This window comes from Eleutherodactylus coqui, chromosome 8, assembly GCF_035609145.1.
Source record: "Eleutherodactylus coqui strain aEleCoq1 chromosome 8, aEleCoq1.hap1, whole genome shotgun sequence".
In the NCBI taxonomy this organism is placed as follows: Eukaryota; Metazoa; Chordata; class Amphibia; order Anura; family Eleutherodactylidae; genus Eleutherodactylus; species Eleutherodactylus coqui.
Genome location: NC_089844.1, coordinates 114,856,823 through 114,877,275, shown reverse-complemented (window position 1 = coordinate 114,877,275; position 20,453 = coordinate 114,856,823). Strand labels below are relative to the sequence as shown.

Below are 20,453 nucleotides of genomic sequence, written 5' to 3'. Positions count from 1 at the left end.
AGTTCTTTGTAAAGCTCGTTGGACGGGTTGTCGGGTGATTATATCTCAGCGATTACTACTCCTGAGCTTCCACACAAGAGCAATAGTCGTTCAATGAATGGAGGTGGAGCGGAACGGAAATGGCTTTTGGACGCCTGCCTCAATTCACAGTAAACAGGCAGTTGTTCATAGATGAACGATCGCTTATTCACACCAGCCAATCGTCATTTGATGTCTATGCCTGCCTAAACTGAACGATGAACAAACAAATTATCATTGGTCATTCAGTTGCTGTCAGCGTTTACCTCTGAGTGATGATATTCAGTTTCTCACAATAAGAAACTTGATCTATATCGTTTTGTGTAAAGGGGCCCTAAAGTATTGGAACACTCACCCCACCAATTCTTTGCGCTCGTAAAGGGATTACATGCTATTAGGTTTTTTTTTTGTCCTGAAAGTGTCATGCGGCTGATACTGAGGAGTTGGAGGGGGGTTTATGTGGGGGGGGGGGGGGGGTTCGGCTGGAATGGAGACTTTCCATTTTTAAGGAAAAATCTAGCCACCTGGATTTTCATGTGTGTGATGTATTTGTCTAACTAGTTGCACGGATTAATTAGTTTTGTTAGTTGGTTGTGTAGTAGAAATTCTCGGGTATCTTCATCGTTGAAGGTCTCCTGGGAACGGTGTGAAGTCTTTGTAGAAGTTAGCCAAGGTATCTAGGATCTGATCTGTCACCCCTACCCACAGCCCTCTCGGGAGTAAAGGATTTGGGCAATTACGGAAGGCGTATATTCTTAATAAATACACACCAGTAATTTCCCGTTTATGGTCGCCATGCTTGCATATCTCCTGTTTACAGAAAAAGACCTTCATACATCCTGGTTACATGCCAGGTCTGAGCTGCAGTACTGGGGTCCTTACATGGACTTGTGTTGGTATTACTGTGAAGGGGAACAGAAACACCTCACTATAATATCATACAGGAGGAATGTAATATTCCAGGGCGGCCATTCGAATGAATGACTGTCCATATAATACATGAATGATATCAGCCACAGCATACAGATTAATAACATCTTGAACCTGTAATTTGTTTTGTACAGTGTTTATTTGTATACAAGTATTTTATTTCCATGTGTTGAAACTTATATCATGTTTTGGACTTTTGGTTTCTGAGTTTTAAAATTTAAAAATATTTTCCAAAAGTTTAATTTCGGTTCTAAGAAAAAATGTGTTTTGTTTTTTTTTTTCTTTCTTAATATTAGGTAATTGGTTCAGCCAATGCCTTGTACCAGGCAGTATTGACCCTGAAGAACATTCCGGTTTTGGAGACTGCATATAAACTGATTTTAGGAGAAATTACATGTGCTTTGAACAGTCTTCTGAGTTGTCTGCAACTACCTGAGGCCTGTACCGAAATCCAGCATGAAGCCTTTAAGAGCCATACTTTTGGTGTGGATGGGGCGAAGTTTGTGGCTGTATTCGACTTGAATGTTCTGACGACAATTGGAAATGCGAAAAACTCACTGATTGGGGTAAGAGCTAATATACTACAAATATGAAAAAGTAATTTTTAGCTTAACTGGACAGACTTTTCAAGCAAATTGTGTTTCTATAATAGCCAGTGTGTTAAGTAGAAAAACTGGTAGCTGTTTACCAAAGGCCGGTTTCCCGTGGCCAAGAAATTCACGCAAGATTTGTGCGTTGCGAGACACCGAAACCTCGTGTGAATATGAACCCGATTCTTTTGAAGGGAGTCCTATTCACGAGCCATGTTTTCCTACATCGCGATGCAGGAAAAAGTCGCTGCATGTCCTATCTTTTCGTGTTCCTTGGAACGAATCGCCTTTGTTTCCAATTGGACAATAAAACATCGCACAGCTGCCATGCAAGGTTTTCCATTGAAAGCAATGCTGCAACGGAAGATCACTGCTTTACTGAAGTGATGGTAGACATGTTTGCACAAAAAACGCCTTACATCGCCGTGAAAACGCACATTGTCAGGCTGAATTTTTCGGCCATAGATCACACCCTTGCATATCTGTAGGTAGCCTTAAAGGGGTTGTCCTGCGAAAGCAAGTGGGGTTATACACTTCTGTATGGCCATATTAATGCACTTTGTAATGTACATCGTGCATTAATTATGAGCCATACAGAAGTTATTCACTTACCTGTTCCGTTGCTAGCGTCCTCGTCTCCATGGTGCCGTCTAATTTCAGCGTCTAATCGCCCGATTGGACGCGCTTGCGCAGTCCTGTCTTCTCCCTGGTGAATGGGGCCGCTCGTGCCGGAGAGCTGGTCCTCGTAGCTCCGCCCTGTCACGTGTGCCGATTCCAGCCAATCAGGAGGCTGGAATCGGCAATGGACCGCACAGAGCCCACGGTGCACCATGGGAGATGACCCGCGGTGCATCGTGGGTGAAGATCCCGGCGGCCATCTTGGTAAGGTAAGGAAGAAGTCGCCGCAGCGCGGGGATTCGGGTAAGTACTAAACGGTTTTGTTTTTTTTAACACATGCATTGGGTTTGTCTCGCGCTGAACGGGGGGGCCTATTGAATAAAAAAAAAAAAACCGTTTCGGCGCGGGACAACCCCTTTAATTAACATTTCTGTGCTGAATAATCCCTCTAAAGTGTTGTCTTCCTACCTTGCTGTCCACTCTGCTCTCATATGATTGATAAGGGAAGCTAGGAGGGCAAAGGCGTGGGTGGATGGGTCATCCTGCTTATTGAGTGGTGTGCAGAGATCAGAGAGGAGGGGGAGGGAGACACACTCGGGCACACAGACATAAATGCTAGAGCTAATTCTGAGCTTATCTGGTGCTATGTCTACACATGTACACTTCTAAATCTTGCTACACACTCCTGCAAGATGGTCTGTGTGTGTGTAACAGTCAGACCAGACTCTGCAGTTCTCTGTGTAGAGTCTGTAGAACACGGCACAACAGCTAGGCTTCTCCAACCAGTCCTGAGTGGATGGAGAATCGAATATAAAACCTGCATCGGGGGAATTCAGGATGCAAGTGATATAATGGCTAGATAACGGTCTTCAGCAGCTTATTCTGAAAACTCAGGAAAGCTTAAAAAAAATATTTTTTGCACCATTTTGGTGCAGATGTCACTATCTGGTGACAATTTCGTCAACATTTCGCATCAGTATTTGAAAGCCAAAATGGAGTGGAACCTACAGAGAAAAAGTTAAATGGAAAGATTTGCACCGTTTCTGTATTGTGTATTCATTCCTGGGTTTGGCTTGCAAATTCTGATAAATTCTTGAAAATACCAGTCTGCATTTGCTGCAACTGAGCTTCTAGATCGTGCAAAGTTTAGATCCCAGATGATCCTAGGTTCTAATGGTGAGAAGTCTGGTGACCGGGCAGATCAAAAAATGGCAGATACCTGATTAACCCTATTATAAGTCAGTGTGGTTTGTTTGAATGGAAGCCATAAGAGTAATGTATAGAGAGACTTTGTGGAGCAAGTTTGTTCTGCATCACTACAGTTACCTCGTAAAGCATTATTCAAGTGCGTTACAGTGTGCGTATTCTATTGTTGCAGAATTACGTTATTCTTCTTTTACAGATGTGGGCTCTGTCTCCCACTGTGTTTGCATTGTTGAGTAAGAATCTAATGGTGGTGCATAAAGAAATCGCTGTTCACTATCCGGAAGTGCAGTATGCTGTACTCAGCACCTTGTATTCACACTGTACCAGGTATGAGGATGTGGAATCAGGGTAAAGTACATAAGGAACTTTTGTGTTCGTGGCTTTGAATACAATTCTTTCCTCTTTCTAGACATGACCATTTCATTTCCAGTAGTCTCAGTTCATCATCTCCGTCACTGTTTGATGGAGCAGTGATCAGCACCGTCACCACTGCCACCAAGAAGCATTTCTCCGTTATTCTCAATCTGCTGGGAATGCTGCTGAAGAAAGACAATATTCACCAAGATTCTCGGTAACATAACTTAGGGCTTTGTCTTATTTTGATCCAAAGACCTATGGGAATGTTTAGCTTGTTCTGATGGGATCAAATTCTGTTCTTGGCACAGGAACATGGGGAGACATCCTTAAAAGCTTTTATGCCAGTTTCTGGCCTTTAAAGGCTTTACATTTTCACGCAAAAGGCTGAAAAGTCATACATTTTTGCACTGCCGTTGCCACTTTTATAGAAAAGCGTGGGGCTTATCGGGAGGGGGCATGATGGCATGGAACTGACACATTTATACATCAATTACATCAAAGCAAATGTACGCCAGGTTGGACTTGACATGTTTTTAGTGTAGGCGCACGAAGGTGCAGAGATTCGCCTAATATATGAAGAGGAGTGCATCTCCATATATTAGGATTTTTTTTCAGTGCAGCAGGCGCCTATTAACCCTTTCCAATCCACTGTCTGACGACATTATGATTTAAGGCTGTACAGCTCCGATGTTGGAAGACATCCGTCGGGGTTCTCTTACTGTATATTGCCAGCCTCTCTGCTGTCGGAGCCTATCCAACGTGTCACCTCATGCAGTACTGGCTCTAGCTATAGCGCCGTTGTATAACAGCAGAAAACGAGTAAGCCCCATAGGAAAACCAGGATACAAATTGGATTGGAAAGGGTTAACAATAGCATTTAAAATGCAAGTCTTAATAAATTTTCCCTATAGTCCTCACATGAAGCCATTTTACAGACACGAATATGACCTAAAATAAAAACCTACTTTCTGCAACCAGGTGTGAATTAAAAAAAATAAAGTTTACTTTCCAATGAGTCGGGGTGAGTGCTGCAATATCAGGTGTAGCACATCTGACAACATGGGAAATGTTCTGTGGAATGCTGTTCGTTCTAGAATTTTCCCCCTTATTCAGATATTTTCTTGCAATTTATCCACTTCCTTATAAGCATTTTTTTTCCTCCCCTCCTTAGGAAATTGTTGATGAGCTGGGCTGTGGAAGTGTCTGTCCTCATGAAGAAGTCTGACACATACGCACCGTTATTTTCACTGCCGTCTTTTCACAATTTGTGCAAAGGACTACTAGCAAATAGTAAGGATAGCCTGCTTTCCAACTCTTGCGTGTGTGTGTATGTAATATATAAATGAGTGATACTATGATATCCTATCTCTTTTGACACGGTATATTGTGCACATTTTAGTACTGTTTTTTTTTTTTTTCCTTTTTAGCCCTTTCTGAAGATGTTAATATTAGCTTACAAGCGTGTAACAGTCTCCATGTTCTATCATCATCACTACCAGAAGACTTACTGCAGAGGTATGTTGGTAGAGCACTAGCTTGCACGTGATATATATAGTAGAGGGCTAACAACTGCAGTAAAGGTATATGGCTTTGCTTGCCCTCTTTATTCTTGTGATCTATGGAGATTTCATCAGTACAGACCCCACTTATCAGCAAGTTAATGAGGTTGTATCTGATTAGGAAATAATGGGCACTTTTCTTCCAAGAACAGCTCCAGTCCTGCCTGTGGACTTTGTCTGGTACTGCAACTCTGCCTCATTCAGATAACTAACTCTGAGGTGCAGTACTGCACACAACCCATAGATGAGAGTAGTGCTGTTTCTGGAAGAAAGCAGTCATGTTTTTCCTGATATGATAAAACCCGTCTTAAGGTATATCCTAGTGTGAGAAAACCTCTTTACATTGTGTTCAGGCTGATGAAGGGATCCCTGGCTGCATAAACATACTCTCTTAGGCCTCCTTCCCACGAACGGATTTACGCCGCGTAAATCCGCGGCAAAAATCCGCTGCGTTGCACCCTGCTATTAGGTTCTATTGAACCTAATAGCACAATGCTCACGATGCATAATTCCACCGCGGAATTACGCACCGTGAAATCTCCCGTCCTCACCCGCAGCATGTTCTATTTGCTGCGGGTGTACGCGCTGACAGCTTCCATTGCAGTCAATGGAAGCCGTCCGTTCACGCTATCTCCCGCTGCAACCAGCGGAAGATAGCGTGAAAAAACGCTTCCCCGCCTACCGCCGCGCGTCATATGACGCGGCCGGCGCGTCACATGACGCGGCGGGCGTGTCACGTGACGCGACGGCGGTGGGCGGGGAAGCGTCTTCACGCTATCTTCCGCTGGTAAGTATGGGGTCTCTGGGGGGCGCCATGACGGGCTTCACTGCGGAATATTACGCGGCGGAGCCCGTCACACTCGTGGGAAGGAGGCCTTAAGGTGATGTATAGAAGTTTGTAGGGCTTTGTCATGTGCTAACTTATTCTAGATGCTGCAGGGTTGTACGTTCCAGTAGTAGGATTTTATTATAGAGTTTCTATTCTTTACCGATAACCACATTTAAATTCTGCACACGTCTTGGTTTGGAATCTTTGTTTCTTTTGAAATACCAGTAAATGAGAATATATGGCTTAATGTGATGTTTTGTTACAGATGTGTCGATGTGTGTCGTGTGCAACTTGTGTCTAGTGGAACACGGGTCAGACAAGCGTTTGGAAAGCTTTTGAAGTCTATTCCTTTGGACGTTGTATTAAGGTACGTTCTACTAACTGCAATTGAGTTTCATTTGTTTTCGAATGGTTAAACATAATGGCTCTTATTTATGAATGGGATTACGAAAGATTCGTCTTAAAACTGCACCAGGATTAAGGCGCACAGAGTTTTAGACAAATATACAAATAGTTTGCACCAAAAAGAAGAGAGAGATTGGGCAAGCCTGTCTTTTTTTTTTTTTTTCTTTCTCCAGAAGTGGGTGCAGTGAGCTGCTGTCTCTTTCCAACACATTTATCAAGCGTTATTACAAAAAAGTACTAGTAAAAAGTAACGCTAATAAAACCCAATGAAAGTTGGTGTAAATTAGAGATGAGCGAACGTACTCGGATAAGCGCTACTCGTCCGAGTAATGTGCTTTATCCGAGTATCGCTGTACTCGTCTTGAAAGATTCGGGGAGCGCCGCTGCTGACAGGTGAGTCGCAGCGGGGAGCAGGGGAGAGCGGGCGGGAGAGAAGGAGAGAAAGATCTCCCCTCCGTTCCTCCCGGCTCTCCCCTGCAGCTCCCCGCTCCGCAGCGCGTCCCGAATCTTTCAAGACGAGTACAGCGATACTCGGATAAAGCACATTACTCGGACGAGTAGTGCTTATCCGAGTACGTTCGCTCATTTCTAGTGTAAATGAAGAAGCATTTGGGACATCCTTTTAGCACATTCTCTTTTGGTGCGTTGTTTTTGGTACATATCCAACAACATAGGGTTTTTTTCCCTTTATTTTTTTTGCCCCCATTTTTGTGTTCTTTTGACTGTTGACTATTTTATATTAGTAGATGATGCAGAATAACATTTCTGGAAACCTGTTTCTGAATGCAAATTAGTGCAATTAAGGCAGATGTGATAGTGTTATGCGGAAATTGGCGCACTTTGTGGTGCAAAATAAACATGTATAGGGTTCGTTTTATGTTTTTGCTCACATTTTATGTATTAAAATCAATAACAAGACTGCTGGCTATTTTTTTTTTATAGATTAGTATATAAAGCAGAATTTCATTTGTGGTGCAAAACCTATTTCGAAATACAAATTGATGCATTAATGTGCAGGCAGCACCGCTAAGAGAAAATCTGTACAGCTTTCCTATTTTTGGTGCAGTGTAAATTGTGTCAAATTTGCAAATTCGTTTGCCACTTCTGTAAATTTAGCGCAACATAAGACTGTTGAATTCTATAAAGAATTGGTGCAATATACGCCAATATTCCTAAATAAGGGCCAATGTGCTAACTTGTGTTTTTTTTTTTTCTTGTATTATTGACACTTCTTTTTTTTTTTTTTGATGGTTTTGAAATGCGTACTTGAGGAAAACTGAAACTGACATATACATACATATAAGCTGTGTTATATACATACATATAACATTCTATTGTCTTACTGAATGACAAAGTTGACTATAGCAGTGCTTAATAGTAGAAGGCTTTGGTCACACTTGCATTCCTAGGTTTTCTTTCAGGGTTTCCAGTATTTGTAGTGGCAAGAATAGAACTGTCTGCAGCACTATTCTTGCCATCAAGTACACCAGAAACTTGTCTACCTAGATTTATAATTCCTTGTGGTCCGTTATTCCCTGTTAACTGTATGAAGACTGATGTATCGTAGTGTTAGCATAGCCTTAGCAATGCACTTACACAGATTTTCATTTATTTTTTTCTTTTTCTTAAAAGTAATACAAGTCACACTGAAATGCAGGAAATCTCCTCTGCAGTAAGAAACCACATGAGCAAATCTCCCAGCAACACTTTTCATCCACAGGATTTTTCTGATGTCATCAGTTTTATACTGTATGGGAATTTTCATAGATCAGGGTAAGGCTATGTCTTTGTTTTCAGTTGAACGCAAAAGGGGTTAATTCTAGAACTGAACTTTTATTGTTTCTTTCACCTGTCCAGTTCCCTGTGCAATCTTAAAGGCATTTTCTGGTACTTAGGTCATCAATATAACATTGCTGGTGGTTCAGTTCCAGGCGCTCCTGCCATCGGTTGTTTGAAGAGGCTGCAGTACTCCGGCGAGCACTGCAGCCTCTTGGTTATTTACCAGACACGCCACCGTGCATTGCGTGGTGGCGATGCATGGTATTGCAAAATAAACAAGAGCATAGTTGTCAACCCATCACCATCCTGGATGAAGGGTTGGTGGAGTTGATAGCTTAAATCCTTCTGAGGCTATGTTCACATCTGCATTCAGACCTCTGTTCGGGAACTCTGTTTCAGACCTGGTAAGAAATGCTGGAAGGAAAACTCCTGCATGCAAGACTCTTTTATCTGATATGCCGGTTAGCTCAACGGATCCCATTAATAGTCAATGAGGTTGGTTCGGTACCATGCTGTTCCGTTATAAAATGGATCCATTAAGTCAGGGGGTGGTCTTTTCCTGCTCCCATAGAGGAGCAGGAAAACAGGATCCCCCTAATGCAGGTGTGAACATAGTCTAAAAGGGTGCCTTTTGAATATAATTGTACATAGTTGAATAACCTGCATGTGTGGTATTTGTGAGCCAGCGTGTTTCCTATCTTCCAGCCTATAGAGAAAATGTGAATGATGGTATATGGCCTCGGGCTTCTAAAAGAAAAAAAAAAGCCACTTGGGTGTTTTGGTTTTTTTTGGCTATAAGCATGAATATTTAGGAACCAAATTATATTTCTAGGCTGTGTCATTGGAGGACACAACGAAGACCTTGGGTGTAGTTCCTACTACTAGGAGGCAGACACGAATCAAAGTGGGGAGTTGACTCCTCTTACCAGCTATACCCATCCTGTAGCGACTCTCTAAATCAGTCCTTCCTGCGTCAGGTCTTCATGATCCTGGTGTTCTTTGGACTTTGTGGGTTCACAGGGTGACAGAATTCCCCTACTGTCCTGCAGAGGGGAGACACCAGGGTTGGCACTAACTTCCCTGCCCCATCCCTACCTCCCCAAAGGCAAGGTGGCACAGAAAAACGCTAACTCTACTGTGACCCGCCAGCAAAGATCCTCTTAGCTTGGATCCCTGGGCTCCCCTTCCCCACGAAAGATAGGCGAGATGTAGCTGAGGATAAGGCTGAAGTTGATGCTACGGCATGTCACCTTTCCACTCCTGGGAGGATAAGTATGGGGGGCCCCCTATTCATATCCCTTCCCATCTTTATTACTGGGCTCCTTCTCTATGCGACGAGATCCCTCTCTGTCCCAGGAGGAGGAGGACCCATGTATGTGGTTACATGCAGGGAGTCCTTTCCCCTAGGGTGGTTTTTCCTAAGTTGCGCTATGTTATGGGGACTTCTGATCGTTTGTTCAGGCCCAGCGATCGTTTGGATCGCTTCTGGTCACCGTGACCACGCGTCTGATTTTGGAGGCGTCTTGTCAGTTTCCACTTCTGGTGTCTGTGCCCCTCTGCTCACATTCCTTTCCAGTCTGCCCATTTCCTTTTGGTCGCCTGCCCTTCTGGTTTGTGTCCGTTTTTTCGGTTGCCTCCCCTTCTTGCCTGGTTGGTCACTCTTTCGGTTGCCTCACCACTTGTGATGCCTCCTCTTCCAGCCTGTCCTCGCTCATGAGGAAGAGGTGTTCCCTTTGCTTTTGCATAGGGACTGTGCTCGCTGCTTATAGGCGATTGGTCACGACACACTTTTGGGGGTGGGATTTTCGCTACTAGCGAGTAATCCAATTTCCACTTTCCCATGTCTCTCATCCTGGGTGGCATTTTCTGTGCTACCTCTGCTCTACAGGTTGGGTGAGGACCTCCTTGACCTAAGGAAGACTTTAGGCTGCTCTTCCCAACTCTAGCCCACTAAAGCTCCCAGCCCTTATATTGTACACACGTTCAGATAGGCAAATTTTACTCCTGCATATACAGCTAACAATTTGGATTCTAGGGGGAAGCCCAGTCATTAAAGCACAACTATTGTGACGTACTTGGCATGCTCCTGCTGTTGTATCAAACTTTCATGCAGACAACAGGAACCCCTTTGCACGAACTGCTTGCCTCCCAGACCAGCCATTGAACCTGTCCTAGCAACATCCACCACCGTGCCCCCACAGGGTACTGAACCAGGATAGGCACACTCCCTCTCGGAGGCTTTTGTGACATCCGCAACCGCCACTAAGTCCATTATTGAATACTGGGCAGGACATCCAGCCAGAACCCAGCTGAAGGATCTGATGCAGAGGAATCGTGCCTACCAGAACATACATGGGGCAGAACCCCCCCCCTTCAAATCACAGTAGTCCTCACGTGGTCATGCAGTGTTTCCTCCTTCCTCTACCTTGCCCCCTTTTTCCACCTGCAGCATACCACTCAATCCCCTCCCTAGGGACAGCTCCAGCTCCGAGGATAAAATATCGGACTCTGACTCTTCTTTAGATGAGGAACATTCTTCTAAAGTATCCGCTATGGTAGATACTCCATGTGCAAGACCACGATTTCTCTACCACCTCAGGCTCCTTCCCCTTCTGATGTCCTAGACATTCACCTAAAACATTCCCTTCCCTACTCATGTAGAATTTGAGCCGGTCATGACCAAAGAATGATCTACCCGGAATGAACGTTTCCTTAAGCCTAAGCGCTTGGATGTTTTACATCCGTTCCCTAAAGAATCTGTTAAAAATGGTCCTCTTCACAATTGGCGGATGCCGCTGTGTCTTGCCTGTCCAAATGCACTACCCTGCCCCTGGCAGATGTGTCATTCTTTAAGGACCTGCATGATAAATGGCTGCAATCCTTTTGGCATGTTTTTTTTCTTTTGAGACAACTGGGTTGCCTCATCAGGGGGTCAGCAGGGCCACATGTGACAAAATTACTCCCCAAGGAAATTTCTACGTTGTCCCACAGGAGTTAGCTGAGCTGGTATTTCTCCCAGGCAAAGCAAATTCATCTGCATGGCCTCCCTGGATGCTGCCAGTCTACTAGGCCACTCCTCCGCATTTGCTGAAACAATCTGCCACACTTTGTGGCTAGTGTTAGTCCGCTGAACTCACTTTAAAAAATTTGCTAACAGGACTTCCCTTTTACAGGAATACGTCTTTTCAGCAGCCGCCTAGGCAAAATAATTCCTGAGGTGAGAGGAAAACAGGTGCTCTTGTCGGTACACTACCAAGAAGAGAGAGCGTACCTTTGTTAATTTAACACACAGCCTTCGGAATCATGCCAGTCCTCTCAGGACTGCAGAAAGCACCCATCCTTCAAGCCATGCCTTTCCTAGTGCCCCCTTCCTTAAAGGGGTTGTCTCGCGAAATCAAGTGGGGTTATACACTTCTGTATAGCCATATTAATGCACTTTGTAATATACATCGTGCATTAAATATGAGCCATACAGAAGTTATTCACTTACCTGCTCCGTTGCTGGCGTCCCCGTCGCCATGGTTCCGTCTAATTTCTGTGTCTTCTTGCTTTTTTAGACGCGCTTGCGCAGATCCGTCTTCTCTCTTCGGCTCCGCTCGGCAGCATCTGCGTTTTGGCTCCGCCCGCTTGTACGTGTCATCGCGTAGCTCCGCCCCATGACGTGTTCCGGTTCCAGCCTCCTGATTGGCTGGAATCGGCCCGTGACGGGGGGCGGAGCTACGTGATGATGCGTAGAAGGGGGCGGAGCTAAAATGCAGATGCTGCCGAGCGGAGCCGAAGGGAGAAGACGGATCTGCGCAAGCGCGTCTAAGAAAGCAAGAAGACACCGAAATTAGACGGAACCATGGCGACGGGGACGCCAGCAACGGAGCAGGTAAGTGAATAACTTCTGTATGGCTCATATTTAATGCATGATGTATATTACAAAGTGCATTATTATGGCTATACAGAAGTGTATAACCCCACTTGCTGCCGCGAGACAACCCCTTTAAGTAACCAAGCCCTCTTCGGCAAAGTCCTACTTGGCATAGCGGGCAGTCTCCACCACGGTCATCCAGGGTGGTGGGTCGTCTTCTACTATTCAGAGACGTGGAGTTTGCTCCCATCCAGGATTCTTGGGTGCGTTAGACTGTTTCTTCAGGATACGCAATAGATTTTCATTGTTTTCCTCCAAAGCATTTTTTCCCAGTTCTCAAGTACCTTGTAAGCCATTCAAGATTTTGCTCAATCAAGGCCTCCTTTCCCTTATTTTCTTCTCACGAACTCTGTTCCAGATTTTGCTCCAACCTATTCATGGTCACCTAGAAAGACGAATTAGTTCGCCCAGTCCTAGATCTGAAGCTCCTTAACCACTATGTCAAAGTACATCACTTTCGTATAGAATCCATCTGGGTGATGATTCCTTCTATGGAGTTTCCCAATTTGCCTCTCCCCACCTGCGTTTTCTACTTTTCGCAGTCCAGTCAAATCATTTTCATTTCTTGCCTTTCAGTCTGAATGTTCACAAAAGTCTTATCAGCTGTTGTGGCACTTCTTTCCTGGGGAATAGTGGCAAGCCCTTAGTAATGATCAAGACTTTGCCCCTTAAGGCCAAGAAAGAAAGCTTCAAGATAGTGCTAGACGCACTCAGGCGATTTGGGTGCATAATCAATTGTTCAAAGTCCGATCTGATCCGGTCATGGCAGGTCATCTTTCTCAGTTGGACAACACTGCTGTTCTCCAGCAACTCATTTGTCATGTGATCACAAACTCCCTTTTGAAACAGTACTGCATGTGCAGTTTCACACTCGCCCACTTTAATGAGCCATTCTAGCTTGCTGGAAAAAAGTCACAAGTCCTTGGATTAGCTCTTGATCCTACCTCAGTCCGTTGTCCCCTCTAATGGATGACACCAACCTATCAAAAGGGAGGTTCTTCAGTCTCTTCCGATGGAAGGTGCTAACCACACAGGAAAATACTAGGCAGCCTGACAATGCAGGGACAATGGTTCAACTCTGAATCGTCCCTCCACATCAACATACTGGAACTTGGAGCTCATCCGCCTGTGCCTGACTCATTTGGTCCCACATTCTGGCCGGTCATCTGATCCGTGTACAGACGGACAACATGATGGCCGTCGCGTACATAAACCCCCAGGCCTGCACAGGTAATGAGGAAGGCTGCCGAAATCCTCCACTTGGTGGAGAAACTCATCGCAGCCATTCACATTCCAGGATTGGAGAATTGGATAGTGGACTTGTTCAGCAGTGAAATAATAGACCCAGGGGAGTAGGAACTTCACAAGGACGTCTTTGCAGACACATGCACCAAATAGGACGTGTCTGCGGTGGATCGGTTTGCATCCAGGCTCATCGGTCAGCTCCCGCTCTTCGTCTCACAAACTCGCGATCCACAAGTGTGGGCAGTGGACGGTATATAGCAATCCCATGGAACCAGTTCTTGTTCCCTTTCCTCCTTTCCACAGACTTCTCTGATCCACAGCTCCTCAAGAAAGCCAAGATGAAGGGTGTCCCCGTGATTCTCGTAGCACCAGACTGGCCATGACGTCCTTGATACACCGATTTCAGGCAGGATTTGCTGTGTGGCAGGCCCTGCTCTTCACCTGTCTTGGCATACGCTACATGGCTATTGAATCCATCGTTGTTTCCAGAGCCTTCACACCATTTGGAGCATCATGTGCACAAGCTTGACATCGTATATGCTCTGCGGATCTATCTTGCATGTGCAGAATCCTTCCGTCATATAGATTCTTTGTTCCTCATTCCTAACGACCCTCATCAAAGTCTGGGCGCCTTGAAGTCCTCTATTGCCCGATGGATCAGGTCGGCAATTACGGAGGTTAATAGGAGTCAAGTCTTCCTTTACTTGATTTGATGTCTGCCTCCTAGTGGCAGGAGCTATACCAAGGTCTTCGCTGTGTCCCCAATGAACACCCGAAAAGATGATTTTACGGCGAGTAAAAAAAAAATCCTGTTTTTCCTGTTGCCAAAATTAAAATGTTTTTATTAGACGTAAAATGAAGAAAGCATTTATACTAAATGGTGGCCTGTGTGACCAGAACACTTGCACTGGAGAGCATCTGTGGACTGATTGACTGCCGGAAGCACTTAATGGAACACAATGTTCTCTACTCTTCTGGCTACCTGCAGCTGTCATTAGAGGAGGCACAGCTGCTTACTGCTATACATTCAACTCAATAACACAGCATGCATTCACCCCTTCCCGTCAGTCATATGCCTCGTGCCGTTAGGATGTATATAGACAGCCACAGCATATGCTGTGTATGGAGTAGGCTTGGGAGCTGAGCCTCCTCCATGCACAGTGGGTATCGGCTGACTTTGACAGCTGACACTTGCCTGGAACAGCCACAATCAAAGATAACTCTGATTACGGCTGTTAACACATTAAATGCTGTCAGTCCTCAGAGTGGCATTTTAAATGTTTTGATGGATCGGGATTTAAATGTCCCAAACGGCATCACAATAAGATCGTTGGGACGCTGATCGGATGTCATGGCAGTCTTGGACCTTCTGACGGTACGCAGGGCTGCCATGATTGATTGCCTTGGAAGATTGTTAAAATACATTATAACGTAACACCATAGTATTATACCGTATAAGCGATCAAATGATGATTAAATTTTTAATTTTTTTTCTTTAATTAAAACACTTTTTTTTCCTGTTGCATCAAAAATAGGATATTTTGTTGCTTACTGTAAAATTCTCTATCTGTTCGTTGGGGGACACAGCGAAGACCTTGGGTATAGCTCTCGTCATTAGCAGGCAGATACTAAGCAAAAGAAGTTGACGACTCCTACCAGCTGTACCCTTCTAGCAGCCACGAAGTTCAATCCGTTTTCTATGCAAGCAAGTAGAAGAGCTCTTGGGCTAACTCAAATAAAACGTACAACCAAACAAAGAAGTACATGAGGCACAGAGAAACAACTGTGTCCCCCAATGAACAGCCGAGAAAAGGATTGCACGGTGAGTAACAAAAGAAACCATCCTGTCTTCTCGACTGTTATTGGGGGACACAGAAGACCTCGGGACATTCAAAAGTAGTCCGGATACTGTAGGATCCTGCAACCAAGAGCAGAGTCAGTAGATGCAAAATTATACACCCTGTAAATTTTTAGTGAAGACCAGGTTGCAGCCTTGCAAACCTGAAGAGCAGAAGGGTTATGGGACACCGCCCGGAATGCACCCACTGCTTGAGTAGAGTGGACCATGACCAGAAGGGTGGCTTCCTGTACTTGGCGCGGTAGGCCTCCTTGATCGATGACCTGATTTATCAGGCGATTGTGGACTTGGAAGCAACCAGAGCTTGGCGAGGGCCACCTGTAATGAGAAACAGTGCATCAGAATGGCGGAAGGATCATGTGCGAGCAAGCTCCACAGTGCGCATACGACATCAAGATTGTGAAGTCTATGTTCTGTAGGGTATGCTGGCTCTTGGTGGAAGGAGGGAAGAACAAAGGATGGAATAGAGTTAAGCACCGTCTTGTCTTGATGCAGCACAAGATGGGAGATAAACATGCGGCAAGTTCAGTGATGCAGTGGATGGAAGTGATGGCTACCAAGAAGGTGACCTTCCATGGTAGCAGACTAAGGTAGATCTTGCACATGGGTTCAAAGGGTGGTACTTACAATGCATCTAGGACTAAGTTTAGGTCCCATGGTGTTGACTGGATATGGTAAGAAGGGGCAGAATGTGCCTTCCCTGAAGAAGGGTACGCACTATAGCTTTGGAAGTCAGGGGGCATTAGAATAGGACAGACTGTTGAGACTTGACCCTTTTAAGGAGCTGAGGCTCAACCTCATATCCACACCACCTTGGAGGAAGGAAAGAATACGGGGAACTGAAAAGTGCATGGGTCAGAGATGTTGCTTACACAATCTGCAGAAGGACCTCCATACCTTTTGGTAGATGGGGAGAGATTGAGTATTTCCTAGCCTTGAACATTGTGATCCGCGAACCATTGCGCTCTCAAGACTGAGCATTTAAGTGCTGGTCCGTTGAATCCTCAGTCTGGTGTCTTCCACTCATACAAGATCTGCCGCAGCAGATCCTGTATGAGTGAAAGACACCAGGCTGTGTCAACCAGAAGATATGAGGTCTGTGCACTGAGGATCAGTGGGATGCCCACCATTTTTTTCCACCTTGAGGAGCCATGGAATTAGAGGAATCTGTGGGAAGACTTACAGGAAGAACAGATGCTATGGTACATTACCGCTTCCACAGCTGTGGCTTGGGGGTAGGGAGTCTGGGACACAAACATATGGAGCTAGCCGTTAAATCTGGACGCCATTAGATCCACGTCCAGCACACCCCATTTGCCGCATATATCCGCAAAGACTTCCTCGTGTAGTGACCGCTCTCCAAGATCAACTCATTCCCTCCTGAGAAAGTCCACCATCCAATTTTCCACACCCGGTATGTAAATTGTTGAGATGGCTGAAACGTGTGCTTTCATTCAGCGCAGAATTTTAGCAACGTTGCTCTTTGTGCCGCCCCGATGGTGTATGTATGCAACTGCTATTGCCTTGTGTATTTGAACACTGATTGGGTAACCAACCAGAATTTGAGACCCATGAGTCAGGGACAGGTGGATGGCTGTAAATTCCAGTACATTGATATGGAGGCAAGTTTCCAAGCTGGTCCACTGTCCTTGAAACTGTTGGGATGGAAGAGGACCCCCACTACACCAGACTAGTAATCACCACTGGAGTGGGAGAAAAAAAAAACCCTTTGGTGGCTGACTTCACCTAACCTGTCCCGAGAGATCAACAGCCGAGTGAGAATCAAAGGGCGATCCAGGAACTCTTGTGACCTGTTCCAACTGGATAGATTGGCTCACTGGAGTGGGCGAGAGGAACTGTGTGTAGGGGTACGCGGTAACTATGAATCCTAGCATCAGCATGCCTTGGCTAACAGAGAGAGGAGTTCACGACAGCAGAAAGTAGTACTATTGCTGGAGAAGTGCGAGTTTGACCCTCGGAAGCTGTTCTTTACCTTAAGCTATGTCGAAGAACAGGTTGTGGAAGGTGAGCTGATGTGATGGAGCCAGGTTGGATTTTGAGCTACTGATCTACCTGATTAGAATGAGTGAGTCCAGGGCTATTTCGAGGCTCTCTGCTTTGGCCATAAGGGATGGCACCTTGATCAATGTAATCCAGATATGTGATTGCCACCATCCCCCTGAATGAAGAATTGCCACAACAGCCGACAGGACCTTCGTGAGCACTCGAGCTTTGCTAGTCCAAACGGCAAGGCGATGAATTGGAAATGGCTGATGGGACTGGTAAATGGAATGTAGAGATAGGAGCCCTTGATGTGTATCGACGATACATTCCCCTTGATTCGTAGAAGCAATCACTACTGAAGGACTCAATTTGAAAAGGGTGTACTTTGACATTATGATTCAGGAGTTTCAGATTTAGGACTGGACAGACCAACCTTTTTGTCCTTCCCAAAAAAGACGGATTGGAGTAAAAGATCGTAAAATGTTTGTTAGGAACGAAGGAAATTGGATGATAACTTCCTGTACCCAAGCATCTTGGACATGAGAGCTACACGTACCTGAAGAGTAGATGGCCCCACACCCTGGATGACTAGAGTGGAGACGGCCCTTTGCACGAGGGAAGGTTTAGCCAAAAAGGGCTTAGGTGCCTGAGGGTTGGGACTCCATGAAGGGTGCGGTTTGAAAGATGGACTGTTTTTGTGATCCTGGGAAGACCGTTCCAAAAGCAAAGGCCATAGGCTAGAGCGAAAAAAGGAGCAAAAATTAGGTTTCTGCTCACCGCTGTACTGACGAGTGAACCTGTTTTGTGGAAGACTGGAACGCTTTCCATCTGTTGCTTCAATATAATTTAATCTAGGCAACTGCCGAAAAGACTGGATCTGGTAAAGGGAAGGCTGGTTAGACTCTCTTGGAGGTGGTGTCTGCAGACCAACATTTTAGCAACAGCATACAGCGAATTGTCACGGAAAGTGCGGAGGAACGAGCTACGAGCCTGTCTGCACTGACAGGCCTCGCATATGAACTTGCCTGCCTGAGAGAGCTGAAGATTAATTTCGGCCAACTGCTCTAGAGCACCGGATAGGATTCCTCAGCGCAGTTGTTTCGCCCATTCAGATGAAGACCTACTAACCCAGAATGTTGCCTCAAAGGGGCATTTGACAAAGGATTCCAGACATTTATCCTGCTGGTCCTTGAAAATGACGTATCTGCTAGGGGCAGAGTAGTGCTTCTAGAAAGGCGAGACGTGGGAGGATTCACCAATGGGGAAGACAACTATTTTTAATTGATTACTCAGGAAATGGATACATTACGTCAAGGCGTTTAGGGGTGAGAAAACGCTCATCTGGAACGGACCACTCCTTCCACATGTCGTCTTTGAATTCTGCATGAGTGGGTAATGCCTTTATGCAAATGTTTTGGACGTTGGAAGCAGTCATAGTCTGCATTGACAGATGATTCTTGTTCATTCACATGGGGCATCTCTTACACCACCTCTTATGAGATTGTCTTTACTATAGAGGATACTATTGAAAACTGTTCCTGATCTAAGGAAGATTCAGAATACGATATTTTAATCCTCTAAGCGGGAGCTGTGCCTAGAGAGTATAGCCCAGAATCTTACCTTGTAGCTGTAGATACTAAGGGAAATATGCCTAACTACAATGGGTGCACAATGTGGTAGCGATAGGCTGAGGAGCTACAGGAGAACAAGGAACAGAACTTACCTGTGTCTAGGAGGTTTCAGGGCCTTTTTATAGGGCCACGGTGGTGGATGTCCCTTGGACGGGTTCACTGGCTGGTCTGGGAAGCAGGCAGTTTGTGCAAAGAGGCTTTGGCTGACTTCATGAAAATTTGGTATAATAATGGGAGTATGCAAAGTGCATTGCTATGGCTGTACTGTTTATGGATTACTAGAAGCTTCCTAGGGCAGGTCTTACCCGGGTCCAAGAGGTCCCTCCAAGCTGTATAGCAGAGGGTCACTTATCAGAGGCAGGCCAGAAGGAGGAAGTGAACTAAAGAACGCAAGCCCTGGCAGCGGAAACACAAGCTGAACCACTTGATGAATCTTCGTCATGTGGCCAGCACCACCAGGAATGCCCGCAGGGAAAACGATACGGCCCAGATAAGGCTGCCCAATGCCCATCCAAGGGAGGAAAACCCACCACCACCCTTGAATAGGCAGCAGTGGGGCCGGATTGCGCTGTGGGGCAGTGCAAACTGTTGTAAAGCTGAGGAAGGGGCATGAGGGGCAAAAGGAAGACTATGGAGGATGGGGTCGTGCCATGCATACTTGACTTTCCTGGAAGGGAAGCGCTACACGCCGTGACCTTGATGTCCAGCATGATCCCTCGTCATTTCTCACCTCCATTTTATGGGGAAGGGAAGCCCAGGGAATTTGAGAGAGAGGCTCTTCACAGGCGGGTCACAGAACAGTTAGCGCTTCTCTTTGCCACCTTGTCTTCAGGAAGTAGGGAATCGGCAGGGGAGTTAGAGCAAGCCTGATGTCCCTCCTCGGTGCTAGTAGGGGCATTCTGTCACCCTGTGAACCCTAAAAAATCTAAACTCTAGGATCTTGAAGGCTTGCAGCAGGAAGGTCAGCCTCTTACTGACACTAAGCTAAAACTGCTTTATCCTAGTGTCTTCAGGTGGGGTATAGCTGGTGCGAAGAGTTAAATAGTGGCAGGAGCTATACCCAAGGTCTTCACCGTGTCCCCCAATGACACAGCCGAGAAATAAGTTATGACTTTTTTTTCAATTTGTGACTAGTAGAACTGCAGAATGTGACCTGGACACAGAAGCATAGAATGGTAGCGTTGGAAGGGACCTCCAGGGTCATTTGGTCCAACCCCCTGCTCAGTGCAGGATTCACTAAATCATCAATGACTCTTGGTCATGAAAGGATCAAGCTCCCTTTAGATGCAGCTGAAGGCAGCCTAAAGGCTATGTTTTAAATCAGTCTATGTGTCTGGCTCCTGAGTCTATCATTTGGCTCCTAAATGATAGTTTTGGGTTTTTTCTTTTTGCTTTTTTGATTCTATTAAAACAATTTTCATTGCCATCTGCAGCCCTGTGGTAGCATAAATTCTATAACTTCTTGTCAGTAAGGTTTCATAAATCCATAATTGAGGTTTTGTCCTTGA

General features: G+C 45.4%; 1 protein-coding gene across 1 annotated transcript in view; it reads left to right on the top strand.

Moving 5' to 3' along the window:
• Positions 1 to 20,453, top strand: part of SMG1 (SMG1 nonsense mediated mRNA decay associated PI3K related kinase) — a 98,868-nt gene that overhangs the window by 29,687 nt on the left and 48,728 nt on the right. The window contains exons 13-19 of the mRNA XM_066576244.1: positions 1,245 to 1,514; positions 3,559 to 3,689; positions 3,772 to 3,933; positions 4,891 to 5,009; positions 5,147 to 5,234; positions 6,373 to 6,474; positions 8,145 to 8,285. Coding sequence (XP_066432341.1) covers positions 1,245 to 1,514; positions 3,559 to 3,689; positions 3,772 to 3,933; positions 4,891 to 5,009; positions 5,147 to 5,234; positions 6,373 to 6,474; positions 8,145 to 8,285 — 1,013 coding nt within the window. The remainder of the gene's footprint in view (positions 1 to 1,244; positions 1,515 to 3,558; positions 3,690 to 3,771; positions 3,934 to 4,890; positions 5,010 to 5,146; positions 5,235 to 6,372; positions 6,475 to 8,144; positions 8,286 to 20,453) is intronic.